The 27,670-nt window shown below is 35.3% G+C and overlaps 1 protein-coding gene across 1 annotated transcript; it reads left to right on the top strand.

The window, feature by feature from the left end:
- The first annotated feature begins 1,096 nt into the window (after window positions 1-1,096).
- Window positions 1,097-22,038, top strand: LOC108197149 (tobamovirus multiplication protein 1). The gene is made up of 13 exons (XM_017364664.2): window positions 1,097-1,445; window positions 2,657-2,707; window positions 3,122-3,155; window positions 4,141-4,227; window positions 4,315-4,366; window positions 5,532-5,703; window positions 5,869-5,967; window positions 9,870-9,930; window positions 10,999-11,063; window positions 11,354-11,428; window positions 11,517-11,592; window positions 20,243-20,406; window positions 21,488-22,038. Exons 1-13 carry the CDS (start codon window positions 1,341-1,343, stop codon window positions 21,509-21,511), a joined length of 1,065 nt encoding a protein of 354 aa, XP_017220153.1. The 5' UTR covers window positions 1,097-1,340; the 3' UTR covers window positions 21,512-22,038.
- The last annotated feature ends 5,632 nt before the right edge of the window (window positions 22,039-27,670 follow it).

Raw genomic sequence — 27,670 nt, 5'->3', positions numbered from 1 at the left:
TCTAACTACTCCTCGATCAATTTAATTAATCTTTGCTCCTTGATTTCACCGATTAAGTTCAATTTCCACTTTTGATAACACTCCCCACATGTGACATGATACTAGGTAAGAATGGTTGCGACGACGTATTTAGACTGGTTAGGTACTTAGGTTCATTTTGTGATTTACGAAAGATCAGTTTAATTTGAAGAAAGTCACTACTCAAGTCTCGTGATTTACAGCCGATCAGTTGACTTGGAAGAAATTCATCGCTCTTGCCGGCTCTCGTTTTAAGGGTTATGACACTGTATTCTGAAAAATAGACTCAGATCATTCAATGACAGAAGATTTCACGGCAAAGATAAGCCCCAAGTAAAAAAAAATCCTCGACCAAGATACCATTTACATACATGTCACACTATATTTTATGAATAGTGCTACATCGCAAAATTGGGTACAAAATTTTGCACAAAATGAGGTGGCAACTGAGGTGAAAAGTTTTAGTTAGTGCTATTAATGCATATACAGGGGTCCCATTCCAATCAAAAGTTAACACATACTTATTATGTGAATGTTTTTTTACCCAATTTTGTGCATCTAGCATTTTCCATATTTTATCTTGCACTAAATCGGGGGTCTTAACATAAACAACCTCCTATATTCTTGAAATAAAGACATGATATGCGTATATTTTATTGTACATAGACCCACTCTAATTTTGATTTAAAGATAATTCTTTTGTTCGTCTATTTTTGATTTAACCTTTTAAAACTTCTGTTTCCATTTTATAAACTTTTATTTTTATCGACTAGACTATTTTTGATCAACTAATCCAACAATAATCGATCATAACTAATCCAACAATAATCGATCGAGTTTCATTTTTCTGAATAAATTTGTAAAAACAGTACTTGACCCAACTAACAACTAATTTTTTTTTTTGACAGGAACTAACAACTAATTTCAATACATCATTATCAACAACTCTCCCAGCACCTTTCCCAACAATATTTATAAAAAATTATGAAAAAACAAAGTAAAGAAAAAAAAAAACACATAGAATATTCCAAGTGACAAGACCAAACTGGGTCAAGAGTCCACGGTTCCTAGTTTTTGTAAGCTGGCACTTGTCAATACCAGACAACCTATATAATCTTAACTATACATACATGTGTCTATATATTATACACACACAATTAAAGTGTGTGTATGAATTGAATTGAATCGACCACTCCAGCAGATCTGCACTCGAAAGATACCTTGAACAAAATCTCTCCTTCAACCCCTTAAATCTTTTTTTCTCCAAAATTCAACTGACCCATTAATTTATATACACACACAAGCTCTGTATCTATTCAAGAATGCTGGAATTAAGAGATGGGAGTTGCTATGAGAAGCCCTTAGTGGGTGTTAATGTGGCGCTTGCTTTTGTTGATGGCCTTATTGCTCTTATTGCATTCTATCAGGTCTGTTGTTTTTCTTTGTGTTTTTGGATTTTTTTTGTATTTGTGTTTGTAATCTTGATTGAAATGTAGCATCAATGTGTGTTATGGGGTTTTTGAGGAATTGGGTTTTGTTTGGTGGGGGCAATTTATGGCTTTTGATTGTTGATTTAATTGAATTTGGGTGTGATGGTGTGATTTGGGTTTTGGTAATGTGATTGAAATTTCAGCTGAAAAGGAGATAATGTAGCAAGTTGAAGCTGACCTTTGATTGGATTGTATGGTTTTCGGTTGTCGTTTTCGGTTCTTGCTTTTTTGTGATATTTAATTTAAAGACCAGTTTGGAATATGGGAAAGTTGGTAAACTGCATTTAAGCTGAAGTAAGCAAATTCAGTACCATTAATAATACCTCTGAACATGAGAATGTATGCGTGTTCATTGAAGAATACGGTGGTTAAAATTAATATACGCCTTTTCTTTTAAAGAATACCTTATAACATTATAATGTATGTGGTTATTCAACAGTCGAGTAACATACATATAAGATATGGTATGCAAAATCCTTTCATTTATGATTTTCCGAATATAGTGCGGGATTTGTTTTGCAGATATGTTTGTGGAATAGGATAAATAAAGTCCATCACTTTATTTGGTTCTTTGTCAATATCAGTATAAATTAGTAATTATATGGTTTCTGGATGTAACACTGTGGTACTAAATTGAGCATCAGTGTTGCTCAAAATTGCGAATGAGAGAGCTCTTTGCCTGATACTTGTCAGTTGTTTTATTGGTCATAGTTAATTATGAAATTGAAGTACTCACACATACGTGCCCTCATCAAGCTTTGAACTCTAAACTTCTCATTACTAAGTGTAGAGGAGTATCTGCTTGGTTAAGCCTTGAAGATAATACTTGTTAGTTGATGGTTTATGGCTTACTGGTAGCACTGAAAAGTAGCTTCTTTTCAAGTGCTTGACCGGTAATCTTACAACCTATATAATATACAACTTCCACCATGGCTCAAATGTTTTTTAAGAATTGGTTATCTTATGAAATTCTACTAACTGATTAATGCTGTAGTAGTTTCTACATTATTTGTGTGTTTGCAATTACAGTGTATTTTAAAATCAGTTCTATTCATCAACTCTGCAATGCCATTATCCTTGAAGTGTTTCGTCTCCTTAAATTAGATTTCTCGTATGATTTTGATTACCTATGACTGATGGTGTAACAGTTAATTAGGATCCATATGAGGAACTCACAAGTTGGTTGGACACGCCAGAAAGTAAGATAACTTATTACTCTAGTCTCAAATCAGTTATCGTTTTACGTTGTAATAATATTTGCACGCACCAAGGAGCCCCAGAGTAAACTTGATGTTGGACTGTAAGTTGGTACTCTGGGGCTATCATTTTCTTTTGTTAACAAAATCACCGTAAATGTCGTTTGTGGCCCTATGTATTACTAACTTTTTTGTGGAATAATGCTAGAGGTCCCAAAAAAAGTATCCCAAGAAATAACGTGTCAAGCTGTTATTGGTTACTTCCTTATAAATATAATGGGTCCCCCCCTGTATGTACATCAATTCCACTAATCAAAACATGCCATGTGTTTTTTGGGATTTTTTGGTACCTGTAGCATCACTCTTTTTTGTGATCCTAATAATCTCTTCTTGATGCGACCCATATTGTGATTGCAGGTGTTTCATCTAATGATTGGGTTGTCGAACTTGGGTAAGTAATTTTGCAATTGGTTTAATCACTCTTGTTTTTTGCAAGGAATGTTACGTTGAGTCTTCACTTATTGTTTCACCTGTTTTTTTGTTGTCAAGAAATTAGATATGCTTCTTTGTAACTTTGTTTGTTGACGTTATAAAGTAAAGAGCACATATGGCCAAATATAAATAGCGTGCCAGCTCATAATTTTTCGAATTCTTACCCAGCTTCTGAAGGGATAAAGTTCATGGGGCACTAATATATTATGTATGTGGCTTAGTAGTTCTTATCAGTAGCCAATTTTTTGGAACTCCTCAATGAAGTTTTATATTAGCAGATCATAGCTTATAGCCGCCCCATCCTCGGGGAAGTATATCAGAGACCTTTGTTATGTGGTCCTGTATGCAAGTGTCCAACATGGATACATGTGCAAGTGTCGGACTGGGTATTATGAAAAATTTAAATGTTTTTGGCCTAATAAAAGTGTTTGAGTGTCAATGCATATGTCTAAGTGTATGAAGAGTCCAGGTAACAGAGCAAGACACGGGACTAGGTTCTGCCTTCTTATTAAGTGCTTACAAAGGAGGTGGTTATGTACTGTCCTTCTGCACTATTATTACATCCATAACGTTGTTCCTGTTAATGATAAGTCTATTTGAGAAACCATAAATTTCAAGTTGATGATCATTATTATTTAATACATAAGGTTCTATGTAAAATATTGTTTCCATCTTCTGCATATACTCCCCATTGCTTCAGTGAGAACTTAAATAACCTGTATTTGGTCAATTTTCCTTGAAGAAGTATCTAATAGTGAACATACAAACTTACGCGGCACTCAAGTTGTATCTGTAGTTCAGTATTGATCATGTTACTTGTGCTATTTTTTTCGTAGTCTGGTAACTTTTTTTTGGTAATATTTGTTGTTGGTTTTTGAATCAAACTACACTGCTTTTCTTATCTTTTAGAAGTATCTGATCCAAGGTAATTTTTCCAATTCCAGGGTATTTTCTCTACTTTGTGTTAATTCTCTGTGCTGCTTGCAAGGGCTGGCTATGCTGGTCAAACTCATGTGGCTTCACTGTCATGGGTATGCGTCCTTTTGCAAATGATTGCATTATTTCCTGATTTGTGTTGAATAGTTAAAAAGTTATATTGTTAATATCTTGTCTTGCAGCTGTTCCCGATATTCTATTCCTTGCAGCATTTCTTTTACTTCTGTCTTTCTGGTACGTGCTCCATTATTATATTTGAAAGGATCTATATACCGGTAATATGATACAAATTTCTAGAAGATATCTTACAGCCTGTCAGAAATCCATAATTACGTTTGTTTGACTTATTGTCCCCCCTAAAGACATACATATACTGTTTTTCTCTCCACTTTTTTAGATATGGAAAGTAGTTACACATTTATAAGATATGTATTCGTAATTGTTCTCACACTCTGTGTATATTGTGTGTTTGTATCAGCGGAATTAGTGGTTAAACTAGGAGATTGTAGGTAACTACATATCTAAAAGTATTTCAAGGAGAAAAAACTGAAGGAAGAAGCATGTGCTCTTTCTATGGGAATATAAGACTTGCTTTCTTAACTTGGAAATTGGAGCATTAACATAATGTCACCTTGATAATGTAAGTGCATAATATCATGCTCGTGATCTATCACACAGTGCCCCTCACTTAAAAGCCCATCTCGGGGTTAGCCAATCTTGACACTGGAGTTGGAGAGTTTTTGAAACCAAGACCCGCACAACGACCACTCGGTTTGAAGTTTGATTGATGGCCACCATGTTGGTGAGTTGGTGGATGGTCATAAAGCCCTTGATCACCGGCAATAACCTTTCTTTTTTCTTTCAGCAGCCCTCAAGGAATCTTGCATAGAACCTTCATACAAAACCGTGTGTACAACTTCTTTATCTCAGCTAAATCCTTAACCTTGTCCTTGTACTTCTTGTAAAGCATATGAGAGGTATGCAGCTACAAATAAGAAATGCAGAACAAAGCCTGGGAATTCTGGCAATTCCCAAGAAACAAAATAACCCCATAGACCGAGGATTGAGTCGAAAGCGCATGTTGGGATTGAAGAGTGGATTACTTGTTATGGAAGAGTGGACTGAAGAGTCGAAAGGCCCCTATTTATATTACATAAATTAATTCATTCTTGTGTTACTGTTATAAATTGTGTCAGAATGTTAGAGGGTGTAAAATGTTGGTTTACTGACGTCCTTGGAAAATATATATTTATAGGGACAAATATCTGTAAATTATTACTCAGCGATCAAGTGATATTTTTGTTACACTTTTTAAATGTCATCCTCCTTTTATGTTCAAACATGAATCAATCTTTTGAATGAGCTACAATATATACATCTTTTGGGGATGATTTTTTAGGGTGGACCTTTGCCATCAGAATAATAATGATGAAGATGAAGAAGAAGGATGCAGTCCTCGAGAAGCTTTGTTGGAGAAGATGGAAAAACCGAATTCCAGTAGAGATAGATGCAGAAGATGTTGCTCTTTCCGGCTCAGTCATATCGGGAGCCGCCAAAAAGTTGTACTATTGGTACCACATCTGTTCAAAATTTTACATTTGCAACTCTTAGAAACTTTTCTGTTTTTCTCCTACTTAATTGAAGATCCAGTTCTGCAGACAGTACATAGCCCATATTTTTTGTTGAACATAAGCTATGACTTCAAATATGAATTTATTTGCGACTTTGTTTTCCAGGCCACACTATTAATTTTTGCTTTGATGTTAGCCTCATCTGTGTTGATGTGGCTCGGAATTGGAGAAGAAAATCCTATTGATCCATTAACTGTATCTCGGGTATGGACTATGGACTTATGTTTCTTTCTATTCTACTGTACTTGACTCAATTAATTTTTTTCAGTCAATGGACTGCGGATGACTTTGAAATCTTTGTAAATATGCTTTGTCCTTAATGAAGGGTTGATGTTTTCTTTATTTAAAGTAAAGTGTGTTTACTTATATTGCCGAAAAATATATTTCAACTGTAGAATCTGATTATCTGTAAAGTTGCCTCTAGTAACTAATGTTCTTTGATTATTCAGAAGTATCAAAATACTCTCTTTCAAGAATTGTTTGAGTGTACCTTTACTTGATTAAAAAGAAAAAGTCGATTAGAAAAATGTACCCAGAAGATAGAAGAATAAAGCAGGGCAGTTATGACCCTAGAACGCATACATGGAAAATTAACACAAAGAGCATGTCAGAGACTACATTGATCCAAAATGTGATTAAGTCTGTCACATATGTTCCTTAAAGGAACTGCACGGAGAAGCCTCAAGAACTCAACTTTATGAAAGATATTTGAATGTAGCATTTTTTTTTAAAACTTTTAAAACCAAAAGTTCCATATAACTTTTGCATCCTGGTTTCATCAATTCGTATTGATTGAATTGTTACCATATCTAACATGAACTTTTGCATCCTGGTTTTATCAATCCGTATTGATTCAATTGTTACCATATCTAACATTGAATCATTATTTACTAAATTATTATATGTAATTCGTTTTTATTCTTGTATATATGGTGTTAGTATCTACCAACATTTTTCCAGCAACTGCCCTTTATTGTTCAAGATACAGCTGAGGTCAAGTACATTGCCTCTACTGACTCCTAGACAGATGAATAGGAGGACATTTACATATGTTCTGGATTATCAATAATATTTTACTTAATTATGTCTAAAATTCTAAATTTTCATTCATAAAATTTTAAGTCTTAATAGAAAAATTATTATATTATCTCATATAAAGTACTTTTCTATATAATTAAATGACTCTATATGCCTTCACCTCTAGACACCTGCCGAGGCGGCTGCCCAAACTACTTTTAAAATACCGTATACAGAAAAATGATTTGATGCCAGCATTTTCATTATACTTTGATTATGGTATATAATATTTTCGGCTTGTGATCAATACTTTCATACCTATTTTCAGTTAAGCAATTGGGATAGCGGATCATCTGTATTTGTTCATCCACCAAATTTATCTTTCGTTGGGTTTTACTTGGCCATTGTCTCATAATTTGATAGGGATCACATCTTATCAGTGCAAATAATTGATGAATAATTTTAAATCATGTTTAACAGGTCTGTTATTTAACTTGGTTTATATTTTAAGTCTAGTTGCTTTGGGCCTAGCCCTTGAGGCTATCTTTGTTTCAAGGACTATAACCCTGGGGCATTGTATAATCTGCACACATTTCATCATGCATTGGCCTTCAATATTATCGAATGAACTATATTTAATTTAGATTATATTTGTAGGACCATTTAAGCCCATCCTCTTCCTAAGATTGTTATTCCCATGGATATGAGCTAGTTATGGTAGATGTTAATTCAAGTGATATTTTTAAAGATTGAGTACAGTATACAATTAGAGTAAATAGGCCAAAATGGTTTGGGTGTATTAAACACTATTATATTTTATGGTTGGGTGATTACTACAGTATATAAATGGATTTTATTCTTAGTGTTCATTTGACTGTGTTTGCTAGTTATAGATCATTCGTTATTTAATTTCTAATTTCTTTAACTTTCTTTCTGCGTGTTAAGACTCTCCTGAGGTGGTAATTGTTCAGGGGTTAGATCATGGTAGTTTGTTCTATTCTGGTCACAATATTTTATAACTTTTAATCCATGATCTTGTTCAGTAAAGAATTTAATTATTAGTAACACATAATGTCAAGCTAACTAGTGAAGAATACTAGAACCAATGCAAGTAAATTTAATTTTTACTGACACCCAGTTAACACCTTTGTCGGACATTCGGATCACCATAATCCAAATTCCAAGATAGTAGCATCTAATTATCAAGTCATGTTTAATATCAAATATTTGTCGAGGCAAAATAGCAACTTCTCTTCTTGTATATGTGGACTTGTTTTGGATAAAATTTAAACTAAGAAGTCAAGTTGGCATGCGAAGTGTGGCTAGATATAAATATTATTTATAAGATGTTTTATAGTTATGTACGTTATATATTAGTGCTGGACAATGATATATGGAAAGAGGATATAATGTCAACCGTCAAGTTATATATGGGCGCATTGCGTGCGGCATACATTGATGGTATAGCGCCCATTATTATATTTAAATAACATCAACACTTTTTGAAAGGTTATATGTAAGAGCCAAGATAAGAAGCTACTATTATTGTACTTTAGTGATGATGAATTTCTCCCATTCCTATGTAGGCTTGGTCTTGCAAATACTCAGAATGAATCTTCCAATATTCCAACATAAAACCAGTCTTGTAAATATCATGAACATAATATCCAAGAATGCTCTGTAAGATCTGCCAACTTCCACCAATCTCAAATTGTTATCCTAATATATCGAAGTACAAATTAATGATAGCAACATAGAAAACGAAAGAAGTACAAGAAATTATATCACTAATATTGGCCTGCTCACCGAATCAACACATCTTTGCTAGCAATTAATCACTTCTAATTTAATTATATACTTAATGTTTTCCTATACATTTGAAGATTGGATTAGAAACTGGGACCTTGTTATGGGGGAAGTGAAATAGCCTTCGCCACTAAGAAATAACCTGTCCCTAAATCCTTAATCCACTTAACTTTTATCAATTTTATGTGTAGAGATTGTTTTGTAAATCAAGCAGCCTTAAATCTTTCGGTCTACTATTGCAGAGTTTGTAAATTGTACTGAATACGAAGAATGCTACTAAGTCGGTGTTTGGCTGTGATTTGTTTATCACTTTATCAATACTAGTCCCAATTTGGAACAGAAATTACCTTGCTAATATGTTTTCTTTCTGAATTGACTTCACTTAGAAAAATGTCCACTAACAAGTTGATTAGTTTATTTAATGCGAGACGGCATTAGCACTTTGTTAACACCAACTAACATCCAACCAAATCTATCCCGATATTCTGTGAACGACCTTCAAGTTCAACCAACTCATCTTTAGAATTTGTAAAACAATCTCGAGCAATTTTTTCATTTGTTTTATTTCTATACCGGAACATTTTATGGAGTTAAAATCCAATCTCTATTTGCAAATTGCAATTTATTTTTTCCTAATTTTTCTCATTGGCTCTTCTTAATTCTTATTCAATCATATCAAATCATATCTCCTCTCCTCTCTTCTTTTCATATTCTTTTGTGTACTTTTTTAGGCAAATTCAGTGCATTTTTTACATCTATAATCATTGTAGACCTGTGTGAAGACGATTATAAAATAGGTATGTTTTCTTTTAGGAGAATCTCCCCAACCCAAACAGGCGGCGACATAAAAATGTTAGGTTAATAATAAAGTAGGGCTTATATTTTATGATAAATCAGTGAGACTCTCTCATGATTCCTGTACTTGAATTTTAAATACAAATTGGTTGAACTTGAAAAGTTCACTTTATTATTAAGTAAAAAATATTAGGGTTCGGTTGGATGTGTCGAGGAAATTTTTATGCCACCCGTTTCTTATCATTATAACAGATCAAATTGCCATCAGAGATCTTCACAAAAAAAATTGCTACCCGATATTTCTAATTAAATCAAATTAGGTACTTCTCACGCAAGGACTTAAATGGACTAAATTGACTCCCCCTCCTCTAGAATTAGAAGAAAAAGAGGCTCTAAGTTGTCTTTGTATTATTCAATCAATTTAACTCCTGTCTTCTTTTCTCATGGAAATAAAGGTTGTAAGGGAGTTGTTTTTAATGATCATGCAGGTATACAAAGATATCTTTGCCACAGTCTCGCTACTAGTGGGAGGGGCATTAGCAGGTTACGGTGAGTATCTTATCATGTGTGAGTTATCTGTTCTCGTAATCCAGTATTTTAACATGTTATGCTTGAATCAGTTTCAAATTGCGTAGGACTTCATCTCTTTTCTACAGACTGTTCCTAATAAGCTCATCAGTCACTTCATATTTCAAATATTGAACAATGACTTTTCAACTGTTGTTTGGATTATTTTTTTGGTATATGTGACATCCTAAGCATTTCAAATATGTATCAAAATGTTTGAATTACCACTGTTACATTTTAAATCTGGGTTAGGATGACGTGTTGAAAATAACTGGTCCTGGCCAATGATGGCCAGGGACTGTTTAAACAGCCAGCTAAATCCCAGCCCTTGGATTGTTGATACAACGGCTGGGATTAACAATTCTGCTCCCCCTACCAGCACAAAAAGTTGCTAAATCATTCTCCCTACGTGTGTGTATATATATATATATCATTTTTTATAATTTATAATGCATTTTGACATGACATGAAAGGGAAAACAAGTTTATACAATATATTTTGCTTCTCTCTTGTGGACTCTTCATTATCTTTCTCCCTAACCTACCCATAACCTGTGAAACATATCTGCTTGTCTTGTGATACCACATGTGTACATAGAACACATTATTCAGGGTTTTCACGACAAGTAAATTCTTAATCTACTGAAAAGAAGATTTGGAATTGTTACCTTTCGATACAAAAGTTACCCTAAGCAATATTAGCTTCACTTGTTGATCATTAATTAGGCACATAATTTAGAAACATTTTATAGAAGCAAGTACACATGTAAGTTGCTTCTCAGACATACATATGAGAAAATCAGTCAAGATTTAATATGTTGGTGGAACAACAGATTTTTTAAAGGAAAATTTTTAACATGGCGTAGATGGTGTGGTGACTGGTGAGCCATACACTTAAAAAAACCTGGAGAGGGTTAATAGTGGCACTTTTCATCATTGTATACTCGAGAGCTGTGACATTATCATTTTAAAAAACTGTAGTCTCTAGTATCTTGATGTCTTTGGTATACTTCTTTTTGTTGCTCTTATGTATGTTAAAACTTTTACTTAGGACTTGTACTGTACTTGAAAATGAGGAAAGTAAGATCAGAGAGTGCTGCTTCTGAGATGTGGAAGGTATGTCACTTGCCCCTCCTTTTGTTCAAATATCATTTTGTCATTAACCAATATAGTCTTTTTATAAGTCTGAATGTGACTCCTTTTACAAGCACTGAGTCTGGCCTCTTGGTTTCTGGAGTTCTGTAAGATATAGACCAATGGGCAATGACTGATAAATTTGGATGGTCAATGAAATGCTTTGTTGCACTAAAATAATTTTGTCATTGTCTTATTTTCCATCTTTGATAAAGCAGGGCAGTCTCATGATCTAGTGTCATAAATCTCAAGTAATTGTGTGTTGCATGCAGGTTGCAGGTTTGGCCATTATATCTATAGTGTGTTTTATGTCGACGGCTTTTATAGCTATCTTCACAGATATACCTGTATGTTCTACCGAGGTCCTAATTTTGTTTCTTAAGACTTTTAACCTTAGTAACTATATCTAAGATGAGGACATTATTTTTATTGCAGTTACTTTATTCCTGGAATGAGCTGAGCATTAATGGTTTCTGTACCTCTCTTCTACTAGTCTTGTACTATTTTATAGGTATTTGGTTCTCCACGAAATATATAGCTCTGAATAAAGTGAACACTTATTTGCTGTCTGTTATCTGACTTTTTGCATAGTTTTTTCAAGAGTTGGAAGATCTAAAACTAATCTGATCTACAAGTGCCCAAAGTTATTCTCTTAACAAACAGAACAATATGTTAAATTATTATTAATTATAAGTTTATCATTTCTGCAGAAATAATGTTTATTACCAGATAACATTAGGCTCACATTAAATGAGGGAATTATACGCGAAGTAGAGTACCTGGGTCAGTAATTTGAGATGATATTGAGTGAGACTGAGATGTAGTTGCGAGGAAGAGTGGTTTCTTGCGTCTAATATGGTGTATGGTGTGAAAAGAGTGAGATAGAGACCAAAAATTGTTCTGTCAGAACTTCTTGCTTCATGTGTGTAAATTCTAATCGAGCAGTGATTAATAACAATTAACATCTGTAGGGACATTTCATGAACAAAACAGTTCTGTGAATCCTTGTTACTTTAGAATTTACTCAGATATCTGCGCAAGGTATAATAATAACTTGTTTTACACTTCCACATTAACACATTTAAAGATGATCTTACTGCCAAAAAAGCCATTCAACTTTTCTCTAGTTTGCAAATTAACCATCAATTTTTTTTGTTGACAAGTTTAACCAACAAACTCTGAAAAATCATGCAAAAAATAGATGATAAGACTAACCATGGTTAGTGTCTTAGTGATAGCTGGTGTAGATAACTAGGCTTCAAAATAATTAGTCAACGTGGCAAAGACGAGTAACGGTATCGGGTCAGGTTCGGGTCGGATTGACAGTCGCGGGTCAAAAATTTTACCCAACCCGAAATTTTAATGAGCCAGAATACCCAACCCGAACCCCACCCGCACTACCCGTGTCGTGAGTAACTGTTGTAGTATAATTTAGTGTAAAGTTCGTTCTCAGGAAAGGACTAAATACAATATCAAATCAAGTATATTACTCTTTATATCTAAAAGTTTAGAGAAAAGAAGTTTTTACTAGCAGCTAAATTAAACTAATAAGCAATTAAAAGTATGAATTAATGATGATAAAAAGCAATACAAGAATTAGGTTTCTTTGCTGGCTATAGTGATTGTCAATCAATTGTGATATACGAGTCTCTACTCTGCTAAAAACAATCCTTCTATTATTTACAAGGTCTCTCCCAAGATACAAAGTAATACCTATAATTTAACCTTGAAGTCACTCTCATGATTAATCAAAAGCAAATTATAAACTATCACAAACCAAGGATTTTTTTTGTTTCACAACTCGCCTAATAATCTTCTAATTCAATAATTGAGTTATGTCTGTCATATCATGAACAAGAAATATAAATCCTCTCCTGATTCTTTATAAATCCTATAAATTCAATCACACCCCTATATCTTTGTTAAGCGCTCAATGACAGATTATCACAAATAGAGAAATCACAATATTAGATCAAACAAACATATTAGGCCAACAAATATTCCCTAATCCTCGGATTAGAGGATTAGTTACCCATAACAACTAAAGAAAACAATAAGATATATATAACTAAAATCATGTCTCAAGTGTACGAGTTCAGAAAATTCAACTTGACGAAATCTCTCGAACTTGGAATGAATCCCTTCAACTCTCTCCCCCTCCCCCCTCTCTCGCCCCCTCCCTCTCCCCCCCGCTCTCTCTCTCCCCTTCCCCCCCTCCCTCCAAGGATATAACTCTAATAATACAAACCTTCATAATAATAGTGTTACTAATGGTTTCCTTGTAAACAAATCCAACCCTCATAATAATAGTGTTCTTAATGGTTTCCTTGTAAACAAATCCAATTTCCTAAAACAAGTTGGATTCTGAGAAGAAATTCTTTGGCTGACTTTCAGGCCTGTTTCTGGGCTGCTTCAGTTGGACTTTTGAGTACTATATCACCATGGGCTTGTAGAAAAAATCTATTATATTCGTGTGGGCCTTTGAATTGCCCAATTTTGACGTCCGGCACCCAAGTTATAGCCCAAACAAGATTTGCTGTGCAGGTTGTCCATAAAGTCCGAATTTCCATCAAATAAAAGCCCAAATAAGCTAGTTTCATCCAACTTGAGGAATATATACTTTCCTGCCATTAAACATTTTAAATCAATTAATAACACCCCGATTATTTACAAAATACTACAATTATGAGCATAAAATCATATAAAAGCATATATAAATATATGCTCTATCAAATATCTCCGCACTTAGAGTTTGGCACGTCCTCGGGCAAATAAAATAGATAAAACTAATACCTAATAATTATATACTACTTCCGTAGGTGATCACGGTTGCGTTTGGCGTATGCAACAAGTATTTTAAACCCCTAGGCAGCCCTAATGGACGAGTAAGGTCTCGTGAGGGCCTAGCGAATGTACCCACAAAATTCTTTTTTTTTTTTCCTGTTCTGCCAAGTCTCAAGAATGCAACTTATATGAATACAAACTAAATGAATATGCATAGATTCCAATCATGAAAGTATCAACCTCGTCAACATATAATCCTCAAATATGCAACAATCAAGGACTTCATCTATCTCACATATTAGTCATACAACTCTTCCACTACAAGTACAGAGTGCATCGTGTGTGGTCAACATGCTCTCAGATGAAACAACACAGAGATCAACAAACTTCAACAGAATCTTAACCATGAGTCATTAATCAGAATGATGCTTAAACACTCCGTTACATTAGAGTCAACTCTCGCTTAGGGTCACCAAGGAAGTTCTATGCCTCCTTTATATGTTTTTTATATACCTATTATTTGGCGTGTACATGCTCGGTCTAAGGTCAGGATGCTTCTCAGGGTAAGTGAGTTACGACCATCATAATATTTTCACCAACCAAATTGTTCACATATACGATTTAGGTGGCTTATTTGACCGTGCAATGATTAAGATCCCCAAAGATTTATGCACTAATACCCATTTAGCGAGTGTTAAGTCAGTAATCCCAAACCATTGAAGACTTTAGGTTATTAGGCACAAAGTCCCCTCAGACTGAATTACGAGTATTAATGAGCCTAACCTAGTCAATTATACCATCATTTTTTTTTCGTGAACTTTATTGCTAATATATGTATCCATATATATTTTTTCTTTTTTCAAAGAAAAGAATGTATACCCCCAAAGCTCCCTCTCACTTAAGAATTATAGAGTTTAAGCTCAGAAGAGAATAGTCAAAATTCTACATCCGACTCATAGCTAAGATTCGAGAATTGAGCTGACCTAAATCTTGTCTCTAGAAAATTTATAGTGTAATTACAAGTTCCGCACAAGTAGTTTCTAAGCATGCAAGACATCACATATGATCAAGATTATTAAGCAAGAAATTATGCAAATTAATTCATCGTAGGAAATTAACTTGGTCTACAAACTTTCATGAAATTATGCAAATACAAACTAAAAATAAAATAAATAAATAAAAAACTACTAAATTGCATGTCAAATTAAACAACTATATGCTCTAATTTAAATGCAACTAGCATGAATTTCCAAAATCTAAGACAAAGCAATATACAATTTTTATTCTAATTTTTTTAATTTTAATATTATTCGTGAGAACACATCCCCACACTTAAATGAGTCAATGTCCTCAATGACACAATTACTACAAATGGTGGAAGGAAATACAAAGGTATGAAAGAAGTACTCTCCTATGCATACGCATGAAGCCACGTGATCCATGATTAGCGTAGAGGTGGTCGAGGAAAGTGAAACTTGATGTACTCAAACATCTTGTCAACAAATCTTGTTCACTTGCAATTTCTGTTCGAACAACTTCAATATCAGCCTTCAACTCATGTAAAGAAGTTTCTAACTTATCGATCCGATTCCTCAAAGAATCATTAGCACCAAACTCTGGTAATTACACTCTCTAATGTTCTCCCGCAACCGGCACTGTCAACACCGAAAAAGCAGACACTTGTTCATGAGATATGATCTCATAATGCTCTCCAGATCCTCTCAGAAGGCGCATAGCAACTTAAATTGGAAGATCAAGTAACTTTTTTGGTTGCTTAGTTAGTTTGCGTGAAACATCGTCAAGAATCTTAAGATGTGTAGCAATCATGGTAACAAAGCAACCCACATATATTGGACCCTCTTTTTGAGCAATAACCTCCTTTAAATGTCTACCAGGTAAAGTTACAAAGCTCACTTTGATGTCATGGTCAGCACAATATAATATAGCTAATTCAAGATTTGAAACTGGTCCAATATTTTCACTGTCAAACAAAGTGTATGCGAACAGTTTATATATATACCGATACGAACGAACTATCTTAGAAGATTTAGAACTTTGACTTGAATAAACGTCTGAATCCTTTGTCAGACTGCTTCAAAAGTCTTCCGTGGCAAACTCAGGAATCTACTGTGGAATAAAGTGTTTCCACCCAAATATGCTCTGTAGTTGCATCCCTGTTTAAACATGTTGTTTGCTCATGAAACGAAAGTGCATAGCTGGTTGTATAACTTTTGCTCGATCATCCTCTTTAAATTCAAATGTGCACAAGAATTTATACACAAGCTCTTCATATGTGTCCACATTGAAATCGGGCAATTGCTCCCATCCAATGTCGCGTAACATCATCTAATAATCCGATTCTGGAAAGCGCATTTTTATCAGCATAATGGTTGGGTTGTACACCTCGGAGAGCCAATTCATCATACTTTTTACTTTGCACATCAGTCAAGTGTTGGAGATACAATGGAGTACCAGGTTTGGAGCGTGACATAGAAGACAAGACCTGCATTTTACAAGAACCAAAACCTGGAGTTTTTAAAGACAGCTGCACGCTCGGCTTATTCTCTCTGCACGATCACGCTTCTTTCCGTTTCCCTCTGAAAACTTCACGCTACTGCTTTGTTGCAGGGATATCAAATTTATATTTAATTTCAGTCTTACGCAAGCGTCTTTTACAACATATCTACGTAAAGCAACTTGCTTGCAACTTGTCTATCACTTGTTTGATTGATTGCCTGAAAGAACACACCAGTCATGAAGCCTCCAACTCGTGTCACCTGTTAGAACTCCAAGTTCTGTTTCTTGTAAAACGCAGGTCTTGTCTTAAATGTCACGCTCCAAGCCTGGTACTCCATTGTATCCAACACTTGACTGATGTGCAACGTAAAAAGTATGATGAATTGGCTCTTTGAGGTGTACAACCCAACTGTTATGTCGATAAAAATGCACTTGCCAGAATCAGATTATTAGATGACGTTACTCGGCTGTTACGCAACATTGGCTGGGAGCAATTGCTCGATTTCAATGTCGACACATATGAAGAGCTTGTGCATGAATTCTTGTGCACTTTTGAATTTAGAGAGGGTGATCAAGCAAAAGTTATACAACTTGCTATGAACTTTCGTTTGATGGGCAAACAACATGTTTTGACAGGGATGCAACTACAAAGCCTATTTGGTTGCAAACACTTTATTCCACAATAGCTTCCCTAGGTTGACGCCAAAGACTTTTGGAGCAGTCTGACAAAGGAATCAGACGTTTATTCAAGTCGAATTTCTAAATCTTCTAAGATAGGTAATCCATCATATAGGTATATATATAATCTGTTCGCCATACACATTGTTTGACCGTGAAAATATTGAGCCAGTTTCAAATCTTGAATTAGCTATCTTATATTGTGTTGACCATGGCATCCAAGTGGGCTTTGTAACTTTACCTGGTAGACTTTTAAAGAAGGTTATTGCTCTAAAAGAGGGTCCAATATATGTGGATCGCTTTGTTACCCTGATTGCTACACATCTTAAGATTCTTGACGATGTTTCACGGAAACTTACTAAGCATCCAAACAAGTTACTTGATCTTCCAAGTTAAGTTGCTATGTGCTTTCTGAGAAGATGTGGGGGGCATTATGAGATCATATTTCATGACCAAGTGTCAACTTCTTCGGTGTTGACAATGCCAGTTGCAGAGGCACATGAGAGAGCGCAATTACCAGAGGCTGGTGCTAATGATTCTTTGAGGAATCGGGTCGATAAGTAAGAAACTTCTTTTTATTAGTTGAAGGCTGATATTGGAATTGTTCGAACAGAAATTGCAAGTCAACAAGATTTGTTGAACAAGATGTTTGAGTACATGAAGTTTCAGTTTCCTCGACCACCTATACGCTAATCATGGATCACGAGGCTTCATGCGTATGCATAGGGGATTACTTCTTTCATATCTTTGTATTTCCTTCCACCATTAGTAGTAATTGTGTCATCGAGTACACTGACCCATTTAAGTGCGGGGATGTGTTCTCACGAATAATATTAATATAGAAAAATTAGAATAAAAATTGTATATTGCTTTGTCTTAAATTTTGAAAATTCATGATAGTTGCATTTAAATTAGAGCATATAGTTGTTTAATTTGACATGCAATTTAGTAGATTTTTATTTATTTATTTTATTCTTTGTTTGTATTTGCATAATTTCATGAAAGTTTGTAGACCAAGTTAATTTCCTAGGATGAGTTTATTTGCATAATTTGTTGTTTAGTAATCTTGATCATATGTGATGTCTTGCATGCTTAGAAATTGCTTGTGCGGAACTTGTAATTATACTATAAATGTTCTAGAGATGAGATTTAGGCTAGCTCAATTCTTGAAATTTAGCTATGAGTCGGGCATAGAATTTTGACTATTATCTTTTAAGCTTAGAGTCTATAACTTAAGTGAAGGGGAGCTTTGGGGTATGCACGCTTTTCTCTTGAAAATGAAAAGAAAAAAGAAAAAAAATATAGATACGTGTGTTAGCAATAAAGTTCACGAAAAAAAATGATGGTATAAATAACTAGGTTGGGTTCATTAATACTCGAGTAATTAAGTCTGAGGGGACTTTGTGCCTAGTAACCTAAAGCCTTCCTTGGTTTGGGATTACTGACCCAACACTCGCTTAATGGGTATTAGTGCATAAACCTTTAGGGATCTAAATAATTGCACGGTCAAATAAGCCACCTAAATAATATGTGTGAACAATTTGGTTGGTGAAGTCTTATAGTGGTCGTAACCCACTTACCCCGAGAAGCGTCCCAACCTTAGACCGAACATGTACACACCAAATAATAGGTATCTAAAAAAAAACTTATAAAAGAGAGGCATGGAAGTTCCTTGGTGACTCAAGAGAGAGTTGACTCTAATGTAACGGAGTGTTTAAGCATTATTCTGATTAACGACTCATAGTTAAGATTCTGTTGAAATTTACTGGTTTCTGTTTTGTTTTATCAGAGAGCATGTTGAGCACACACGATGCACTCCATACTTGCAGTGAAAGAGTTGCATGACTAATATGTGAGATATATGAATTCCTTGATTGTTGTATATTTTGAGGATTATATGTGGACGATGTTGATGCTTTCACGATTGTGATCTATGCATATTCATATAGTTTGCATTCATATTAGTTGCATTCTGGAGACTTGGCAGAAAAAGAAAAAAAGAATTTTGTGGGTCACGAGACCTTACTCGTCCATTACGGCTGTCTAAGGGTTTAAAGTGCTTGTTGCATACGCCAAACGCAACCGTGTTCAACTACGGAAGTGGTACATAACTATTAGGTATTAGTTTTATTTATTTTATTTGCCCGAGGATGTGCAAAACTGTAAGTGTTGAATTCGTGTCGGGTAGTCGGTCGGGTCTTATATTGCCATCCCTAAGAGTAATTAGTTTGCCAAAATAACCATTACACAATCAGAAAGTGCAAACTTTTATTCTATTCGAAATTTCCTAATTTTTTAAACTGAAATATCAAAATTAACAATACCAAACCAAATTAACTTGCAGTGTCACAAATTTATTGAAGCTTGAGTTATTTACGTTGAAGACGACAAGCGGGAGAGATTAGCGATAGGAGGGTTTTGAGTTATTTACGTTTGATTTTATAATTTGAGTTGTTTTTGGTTATTATGATTAGAATCTATGATTTTTTATTATTATGTTATAATTATAGAATTGTTGATTTTAGAATTTCCAGTTGACAACCACTAATATGGCAAACACTGTCCATGTCAGATTTTAACTTAACCACGGTTAAAGTTTGCATGTTTTACAAAGTTTGTTGGTTAAACTTGTGAACAAACATCGATGGTTAATTTGCACACTGGAGAAGAGATGATTGGGTTTTTTTGGCAGTAAGCTCTTTAAAGATATAGAAATGCAAAAAGGGTTCTGTGCTCAGCTTTGAACTTGATCAAAGAAATGCGCAGGGCTTGATTATTAGAGTCAAGTTCTTTTTGTTACTCTAAAGTCCAATCTTGTGGAATCCCATATACCATAATGGTTGCCTAAAAAGGCAGCTCATTAACAATGGCCTCTGGGTCCCACAGTATCAACCTCGCTCCCTTCACGAAACTGTGAGAGTTCAAATCTGTTTTTAATTAAAAAAAATGATCTCATTTGTCTTAAACTTCTTTCCTTTGGTTGTAATAGAAATACAGAATCTTGAATATATATACTGAATGTCCTCTGGAAGGACATCCTAAAACTCAGTAAAGCTATTCATCTTAGAAGTGTGTCTTTGAACCAGTTGCTTTACCCTTACATGAATGGAGGTGCATAAATATGAGAGAAACAATTGACTTCTGAAAACTGTGAGGAGATGATCTTTGAATTAATTTCCCAGGTTCGTCAGTGCCCTCGGCATTTATATTATGGGTAATGAGAGAATTACCTCCATCGTCTGTGGTGAATGTGCAAGAAGATTCGGGAATCATAGCCTTTATAAATGATGATTCAATCAGATTACATCCGCAACATTGGACTGCTTCTGCGAGCTTGCAAAATCAGGTACAGATACCTACATGTGCATAAATGGTGCAGATTGCTTCACCCTGACCTGTAATTTGTAGCTGCTAAACTACATTGTTCATGGTTAAAATTATTGTATTGCTTAAGAATGCTCGGAAATATGTAGCTGGTATCTAGATTGCCTGACAAGATTGAGGTGGACACACGTTAGAAACTGCAAATATATAGAAGAAATAGACTTGCACGCATTATGTAGGAGAGTTTATATGTAATACTAGTTTGGTGAAGTTACCAACTGTTTCTGAATAGAGGAAAAGATATTAAATGGAAATAGTAAGTAAATCATATGTCACGTCTTGAACTTGCCAGACACATGCAGTGGAATAAAAATCAGTGTAACACCACACAGTTTTCATATGCCAATTGTTATATGTGTGCAGAACACTTTTTTGTGCCGTACTGTTTGTTCTAACAAACTGAAATGTCCACGTTTTCTTATTCTACCTCTTTGAAGCTTCTCTTAAGTTCCAAAGTCTATGCCAGTTGCCATCAGATTATCATATAGCACATATCTATCTCTGTTTCTAATCCTGTTTAGCATCCTCTCATAGTTTCACTATTGCACCACCTGCTGATTAGGAAAGAAGTATATACTAAAAGCTCCAGGAAACTAATGTGTAAAGCTTACCCATATACTTTGGAGTTCTCCCTTATCTTTTACTGAGATTTAAGTTGTTAAAAAGCATATGGGGCTGTATAATATATTCTTTGCGAACTCATGTACATCAACCCCCTCAATATCTTACTTTATATCACATGAATTGACAGAGCTTTACTATATACCTTGTATCCATGTTATTAACATGTTGATGGCAGATAAGTGTATAACATATTGGTTCTTGCATCTAGCATCATTGTTTATTTTCTTATATGTTTTTATGTTTATATGTATGAACTATGCACAGTCCTTAACACTTGTAAACACACGTATGCATGATGCATGTATAGGTGTTCTGGAGAATCCACTATGTATATAATATATTAGACCTTTGTTTAGTACATGCTTTCATGAATCTGAAGGACTTCTTTTTAGACCATCAACTGAAATTTGTCATTGCAGGCATCAAGAGCGAGCCCTATATGATTGCAAATGTTGCAGTGATATGATCAACTGATACAATGAATGATGGTATATACTCATGGTGTAAAACTTGACAAGTTGTATTAAGGTCCCTCAATGAGATGGTACCTGGTATGAGGCTACAATGAAACACACATCCACAACAAAGCAATCAGCATGCAGACGTAAGACTGAAGCTACTTTGTTGTTGGTCAAGGCTCTTGTAAATAGCTTAAGGGGACTAATGGTTTACTTTCATGTGCATCGTTTCAAATGTTGTCTATGCACTTTCTTTGCATTCCTAGATTCGTTGTTGTATAAGATAGACGTAAATTGGTAGATGTTTAAATAGATTTTGTTTGGATATAATGTTGCGGTAGTTGTTAATTCCCTGTGAAGGGAAAGTAGACAGGTCATAATTCTCCTTGTGATGATGCTATCATGAGAGTGAGCTCCAACGATGGCTAATCCAAGCGCTCCATGACATTGACAATTTGCCTCCCCTGTGATCTCTCTCTTTGCGTAATATATAGTCTCGGTGTTGATGGAAATTGTATAATTTGTGTGCTTTTTTATATCTAGAGAATAAATCATTAAACCTGAAGCCCTCTACTCGGCCACTGGTTATTCACCACCCTTCTAAACTCAAATCCTGCCCTAATTTGGATGATTCCCGACTTTGTGATTAATGATTGTAAACTAAGAACAATTTTATAATAACCGCCTATTTTATATCCTATGAGGGTTTCAATTGACCTGGTTTATCTGTATTTCCGGCTTATATCTGATCCAAAAATATAATTATGTCTCACATTCGATAAATGTCAAAATCTGAAAGAAATATTAAGTCAGGATGGAATATGATCTAGATATGAGTCTAGCTTTTTTTTTTTTTTGAAAAGCAAGGAAATATCATTAATTAATTGGGAGTACAAAAGGGGCTACCACAAGTAGCAGATAAAGGGCATACCCTTTCTGGGAAAACTACTCCACTATCCAAGATTAAAACAACCTTCCATCATGACATAAGCTAGAAACAAACCCAAAAGGACCTAGGTAGGCTATATAATATACGGTAAAACATTCTTGGATACTGCATACTGCATGCCACTAGTTCGAAGCCTCCCCATGCAACTTAGTCCAGTATTTCGATCACCTCCACCAACTCCTCATCCTCATTCCTGTGCTCTCCATCTTCAACCACTGGGACTTCCTGAACTTCATTATTGACAACTTCTGGGTTAAGATCTTCCTCATGAATGGCCATGAACGGCGGATCAGTAGGCCCCAAGCCCATATCGAGGCTCCACAGTTCAAAAACACGCCCAAAAGGTTGTGCCATTATCACCATTGATTTGAAATTTTCAGCTCCGTAATGCGATAAATATGTGGCTAATGCATTGGCATTAGGATCACACAAGGTTACTTCCATGTGGAAATTCCTATCCACACTGCGCTGGTTCAACTGCTGCACGATGCTTGCATGTTCCAGATGAGCACCTTCCAAGATTGAGTTCCGCCACTCCCAGAACGAATCAAGATGATCTGATTCCAGGACAAGATGCTCCCTGTTTTCTGCATAAGCTCTTTTGCAGCCTTCCAACATAGCATGATACTCATTGATTCTAGGGTTGCGGATACCCAAAGAACCACAGAACAACCTGAGAATTCTTCCTCTACTATTTCGAATAACTACCCCGATCCCAGAAACGTTTCCATTTGGAAGTGCATTCACGAAAAAGCAGCCATGGACATTTATTTTGACCATGCCTTTTCGTGGCATCTTCCACCTAGCATTCACATCAATGTTTTCCACTTCAGCCATAGCGGAGAAAACAACTGGTAAACTAGAGAGAGTGGTATGTGTTTGGTTAAGCCAAGAAAGAAGTGAATGTAGAGAATGCAAGAAAACTCTGGCGTAAGGCTAGATATATAGCAAAACCCCCTGTGCGCATGCAACCAGGGTGCATGCATGCCTGTGAGTTGATTGGGTGAGGATTGCAACTCATCTATTCTCGATGCAGTTGAGAGAGAGATATTACTACTGACAGTGGCAAAATGCTTCTGCACGTATCCAGACTAAATGATGATAATTCTCCTTTTTTGCCTTTTCAGGATTGTGTCTAAAAAAAAGCCATAATGCCTTTTCTAGCACCTGATTTGGCAAAAAAATCAACCAATGCATTGAGGTCTCTAGAGATATGCTTAACTATTATCTTTTTCCCTTTCAATACTTTTGCCAAATCACTATTTTCAGCTTGAGGGTCCCCCGAGAATAATTCTAAGAACTGCTTAAAACTATTTTACAATCTGAATAGATTATTAAAGAATAGTTTCTCCAACTTGACTGGAAGAAACTATGTAGTAAATAAGACATGGCTTTCCATTCCACCTCTGATGGATTTGATGTTTGACAAGGACCTGGGAATGTGAATATTGAACTCCCATTAGGCTTTTGTATAGTTCCTCCTATTCCAGCACATACTCTACCTTGACTCAGTTTCCATGATCCATCAATAAAACCTACTAACTCATAGTCTACCTGCAAGAGAGCCTTGGATTGTATTGAACCCGAGTGGGTTAGGGCTCCCATTGGATTAGCATTCCACCAGCAGATTGAGTCCACCAAGATCAAATTCATGGCAATGCACCATTCCTTCGACTGTTGTTTAATCAGTGCTTGGACACTTGTGGTGCTCTGCAGTTTTTTGTTAAAAATTGCATTATTACAAGTCAACCAGATTACCCAAATAGTAGCACTGATAACAACTTTCCATGCAGTTCTGGCCTTCTTTAAGCTTAAAGACTTTGTAGATTTCCAGATGCTTTCCATCAAATTTAATCTTATATTTCCTGTCTGCAGTTGCCACCATGAGCATACCATACTCCATATGGAGACTGCGAAGTGACACTCTTGAAAAATGTGGAAACCTGTTTCATCTGAATTGTTGCAGAATATACATGAGTCATCTTCTTTTATTTTCACTCCTCTTCTTGCAAAAAAACCTTTAGTTGGAAGTATGCACATGTGCACTTTCCATAAGAAGAGTTTTATTTTGTTGGGGACCCTCAATTTCCAGATAAAAGATCATTTACATCTCTCTACAGATGGTGTCAATTTAAGAATTACTTGTTTGACCGAATAGTTCCCATTAGTCATTTTCCATACAAGAGTATCTTCTACAGAGGAGAAGCTGATTTTTGCTATTATCTGTCCCAACTTGCTTATCTCCTCCAGTTCCCATTCCCTTGGGGTTCTTGACCAAAGATTCAAACCCTGCACTGGGGAACTCCTCCATATACTTACAAAAGATTCCAGCGTCCATTCCTTTAGATTCGATATCCTATATAATTTTCTGAACTTGATCATAATTGGGATATCCTTTGCCCAACAGTCCTCCCAAAACAGAATTTGCCTTCCATTTCCAACCTTCCATGTGTAATTTCTGGACTTAATAATTCTGTTGAAAAATCCCTTGACTTGCTTCGCTCACCATGGCTTCTAGACTATCTGACATTTTTTTTATCTTTCAGGCCTTCTCCCAAGCTATCAGATTTGTTACAGTTGTATTTATTTCTGATCCAAACATTCCAGTTTCCGTGCCTCTCTTTCTCCCATCTGTATGACCATTTACCTAGAAGCGCTTGATTTTTCAACTTGATTGGCACTAAACCAAGTCCACCTTGATCCTTTGGTTTGCAAATGTTACTCCACTTTGTTAGGTGCATTTTCCTTTGCACACCTTCCCTGTCTCCAATATGCCCCCAGAGAAAATCCCTTGTAATTCTTTCCAGTCGTTGACATATTGATGGAGGGATCTTGTGCAGATTAAGCCAGTATACATGCAAGTTATATATCCAAAACTGATTTCACCAATATGGTCCTTCCTGCTTGATTAAGCCAGTCTGCCTTCCATTGAGCAAGCCTCCTTTTAAAATTTTTAACTAGAGGCTCCCAAAATACCTTTCTCTTGCATGAAAATCCTATTGGTATTCCTAGATACTTCATGTGGGCCATGTGCCAACTTGACACCCAAGCACTTTGGCACCTTCAAGCTGAGTATCTCTACACAATTTATGCGCCAAAATCTCACTTTTTTCAAAATTTATTTTGAGTCCTGAAATTAATTGAAAACATTGCAGTACTCTCTTAACTCCCTGTATCGATTCAATAGAGTCTTCCACAAAAATTATTGTGTCATCCACGAATTGAAGATGTGTTAGCTGTTGCGATGAATTCCTCAATTGTATCCCTTTAAAGATACCTTGACATGCTGCCACCTTTAGCATTGAGCTAAGAACTTCACCCACTATATTATATATAGCAATGGTGACAAGGGGTCACCCTGCCTTAGTCCTCTTGCTGGGATGAATTCTCTGGTTGGCTCTCCATTCACCAAAATAGAAACTCTGGCAGAAGTTAGAATTGCTTGTATCCATTTAATCCATTTCTTTGCAAAATTCATGCTTCTCATGACTGATAGTAGAAACTTCCAATTAACAGTATCAAACGCTTTTTCAAAATCTAACTTGAGGATTAATCCTTTTTTCCTCTCCTTTTGCAAGGAATGCACTATCTCTTTTACCACTAAGATACTCTCCGTTGCCTGCCGCCTTTTGATGAAGCCAGACTGGTTATCACTTATCAGTGACGGCATGTGGTTTGATAATCTCACAGCCAGTAACTTCGTAAGGATTTTAAAAGTTGTATTTATTAGGCTAATAGGCCTAAAATCCTTAACTGACTTAGGTTCTTGCATCTTTGGTATGAGAGAAATAAAAGAGTTTACACCTGCTCGGAGAGTCCCTGACTCAAGAAACTTCCTGATAAAAGCCTCAATCTTCACTCTAATTAGAGGCCACAAAAATTTAATGCTTCTAGCATTCAGACCATCTGGGCCTGGGGATTTGTCACCTGCCATACTATTAAGAGCTGCCTCAACTTCTTGCCTGGAAACTTCCCTTATCAAGCTATTCTTGCCCTGTTCCGTTATCTGCGTGAGTGGTAGTGAGCCAAACTCAATTATGCTGTTCCCTTGATCCCTGAAGAAACCTGAATAATGCCTGAAGAATGTCTGCTTGATGTCCACCAGTGAAGTTAACCAGTTATTTTCCCATAGTAGTTTTTTGATGTTGTTCATGCTTTTCCTTTTTAGAATTGCTTGATGATAAAACCTAGTGTTTCCATCCCCCAATTTCATCCAACACATTTTCGCTTTTTGACTCAACATTGAGTCTCTAGTTTCATACAATTTTCTTAGCTTACTTTGCAGCTCTATCTGATCATTTTCATTCTCCAATCTGTTATCCATTTCATCCAGCTTTCTTTCCAACTTTTTTTTATCTCATCCTCCATATCTTCCCTTCAACCTCGTGAGTTAGTCTTAACTATGGTTTTGATCCTCTTCAATACTTTGTTGAAAATAAAAGTCCTAATATTCATAGAATAGACAAGCTTGTTTTTCTTTGGAACTTAAGAAAAGCAGTAAGTATTATTTCGTTGGTTTAAACTTTAAAACAAACATAGGAATTACTCCAACACACTCCTAACTGCACCATGACTCACCTAAACAACCTGAAACAAACTAAACACTTGGTTTACTGCATAGACGTGGCTAACAGGTGCTAATATTAAAAACTAAACGAATAATTAAAATTATAAGTTTAAGATTATTTCAACATACTTGCTGGATGTTCAATTGACTCCATACATCCTCTTCTCTAGATATGTCTTGAACCTCTGCTATTAGCTTATCAGTAAGGTAACAGTTGAACATCTTGAAAGGCTTGGGAGAATTTACAACTATTTCAGAGAATATGAAGAGCGGCTTGTGATTAGAGTGCATTCTACACACATTTGATAAATAGCAAAATTTGAAAGAAATATTAAATCTGGATGAAATATGATCCCGAATATAAGTATTCATAATATAATAAATGTCTCACTCACATTTGATAAATGACAAAATCCGAAAGAAATATTAAATCCGGATGAAATATGAACCCCAATACAAGTATTCGTATTTTTATTGAGATAATATAATATTATTTCTTAAAATGATCAATTATAATATATGATTTTTATTTTCATGTCATGTATTTTTTTTAGTTCATTATATTTATAAATACATTACCACTTTATAATTTCATAATAGTAAATCCCTCTGTCCCAACAGGTTTTTT

This window comes from Daucus carota, chromosome 8 (assembly GCF_001625215.2).
Source record: "Daucus carota subsp. sativus chromosome 8, DH1 v3.0, whole genome shotgun sequence".
Lineage (NCBI taxonomy): Eukaryota > Viridiplantae > Streptophyta > Magnoliopsida > Apiales > Apiaceae > Daucus > Daucus carota.
This window is presented reverse-complemented; position numbering and strand designations above follow the sequence as displayed.

What these genes read in the sequence shown, in the direction of transcription:
- LOC108197149 (XM_017364664.2), top strand. Translation starts at nt 1,341, where the DNA reads ATGCTGGAATTAAGAGATGGGAGTTGCTATGAGAAGCCCTTAGTGGGT. An exon ending in ATGTGGCTTCACTGTCATGG is followed by an intron (nt 4,228 to 4,314) that starts GTATGCGTCCTT and finishes CTTGTCTTGCAG; the next exon opens with CTGTTCCCGATATTCTATTC. An exon ending in ATCCATTAACTGTATCTCGG is followed by an intron (nt 5,968 to 9,869) that starts GTATGGACTATG and finishes ATGATCATGCAG; the next exon opens with GTATACAAAGATATCTTTGC.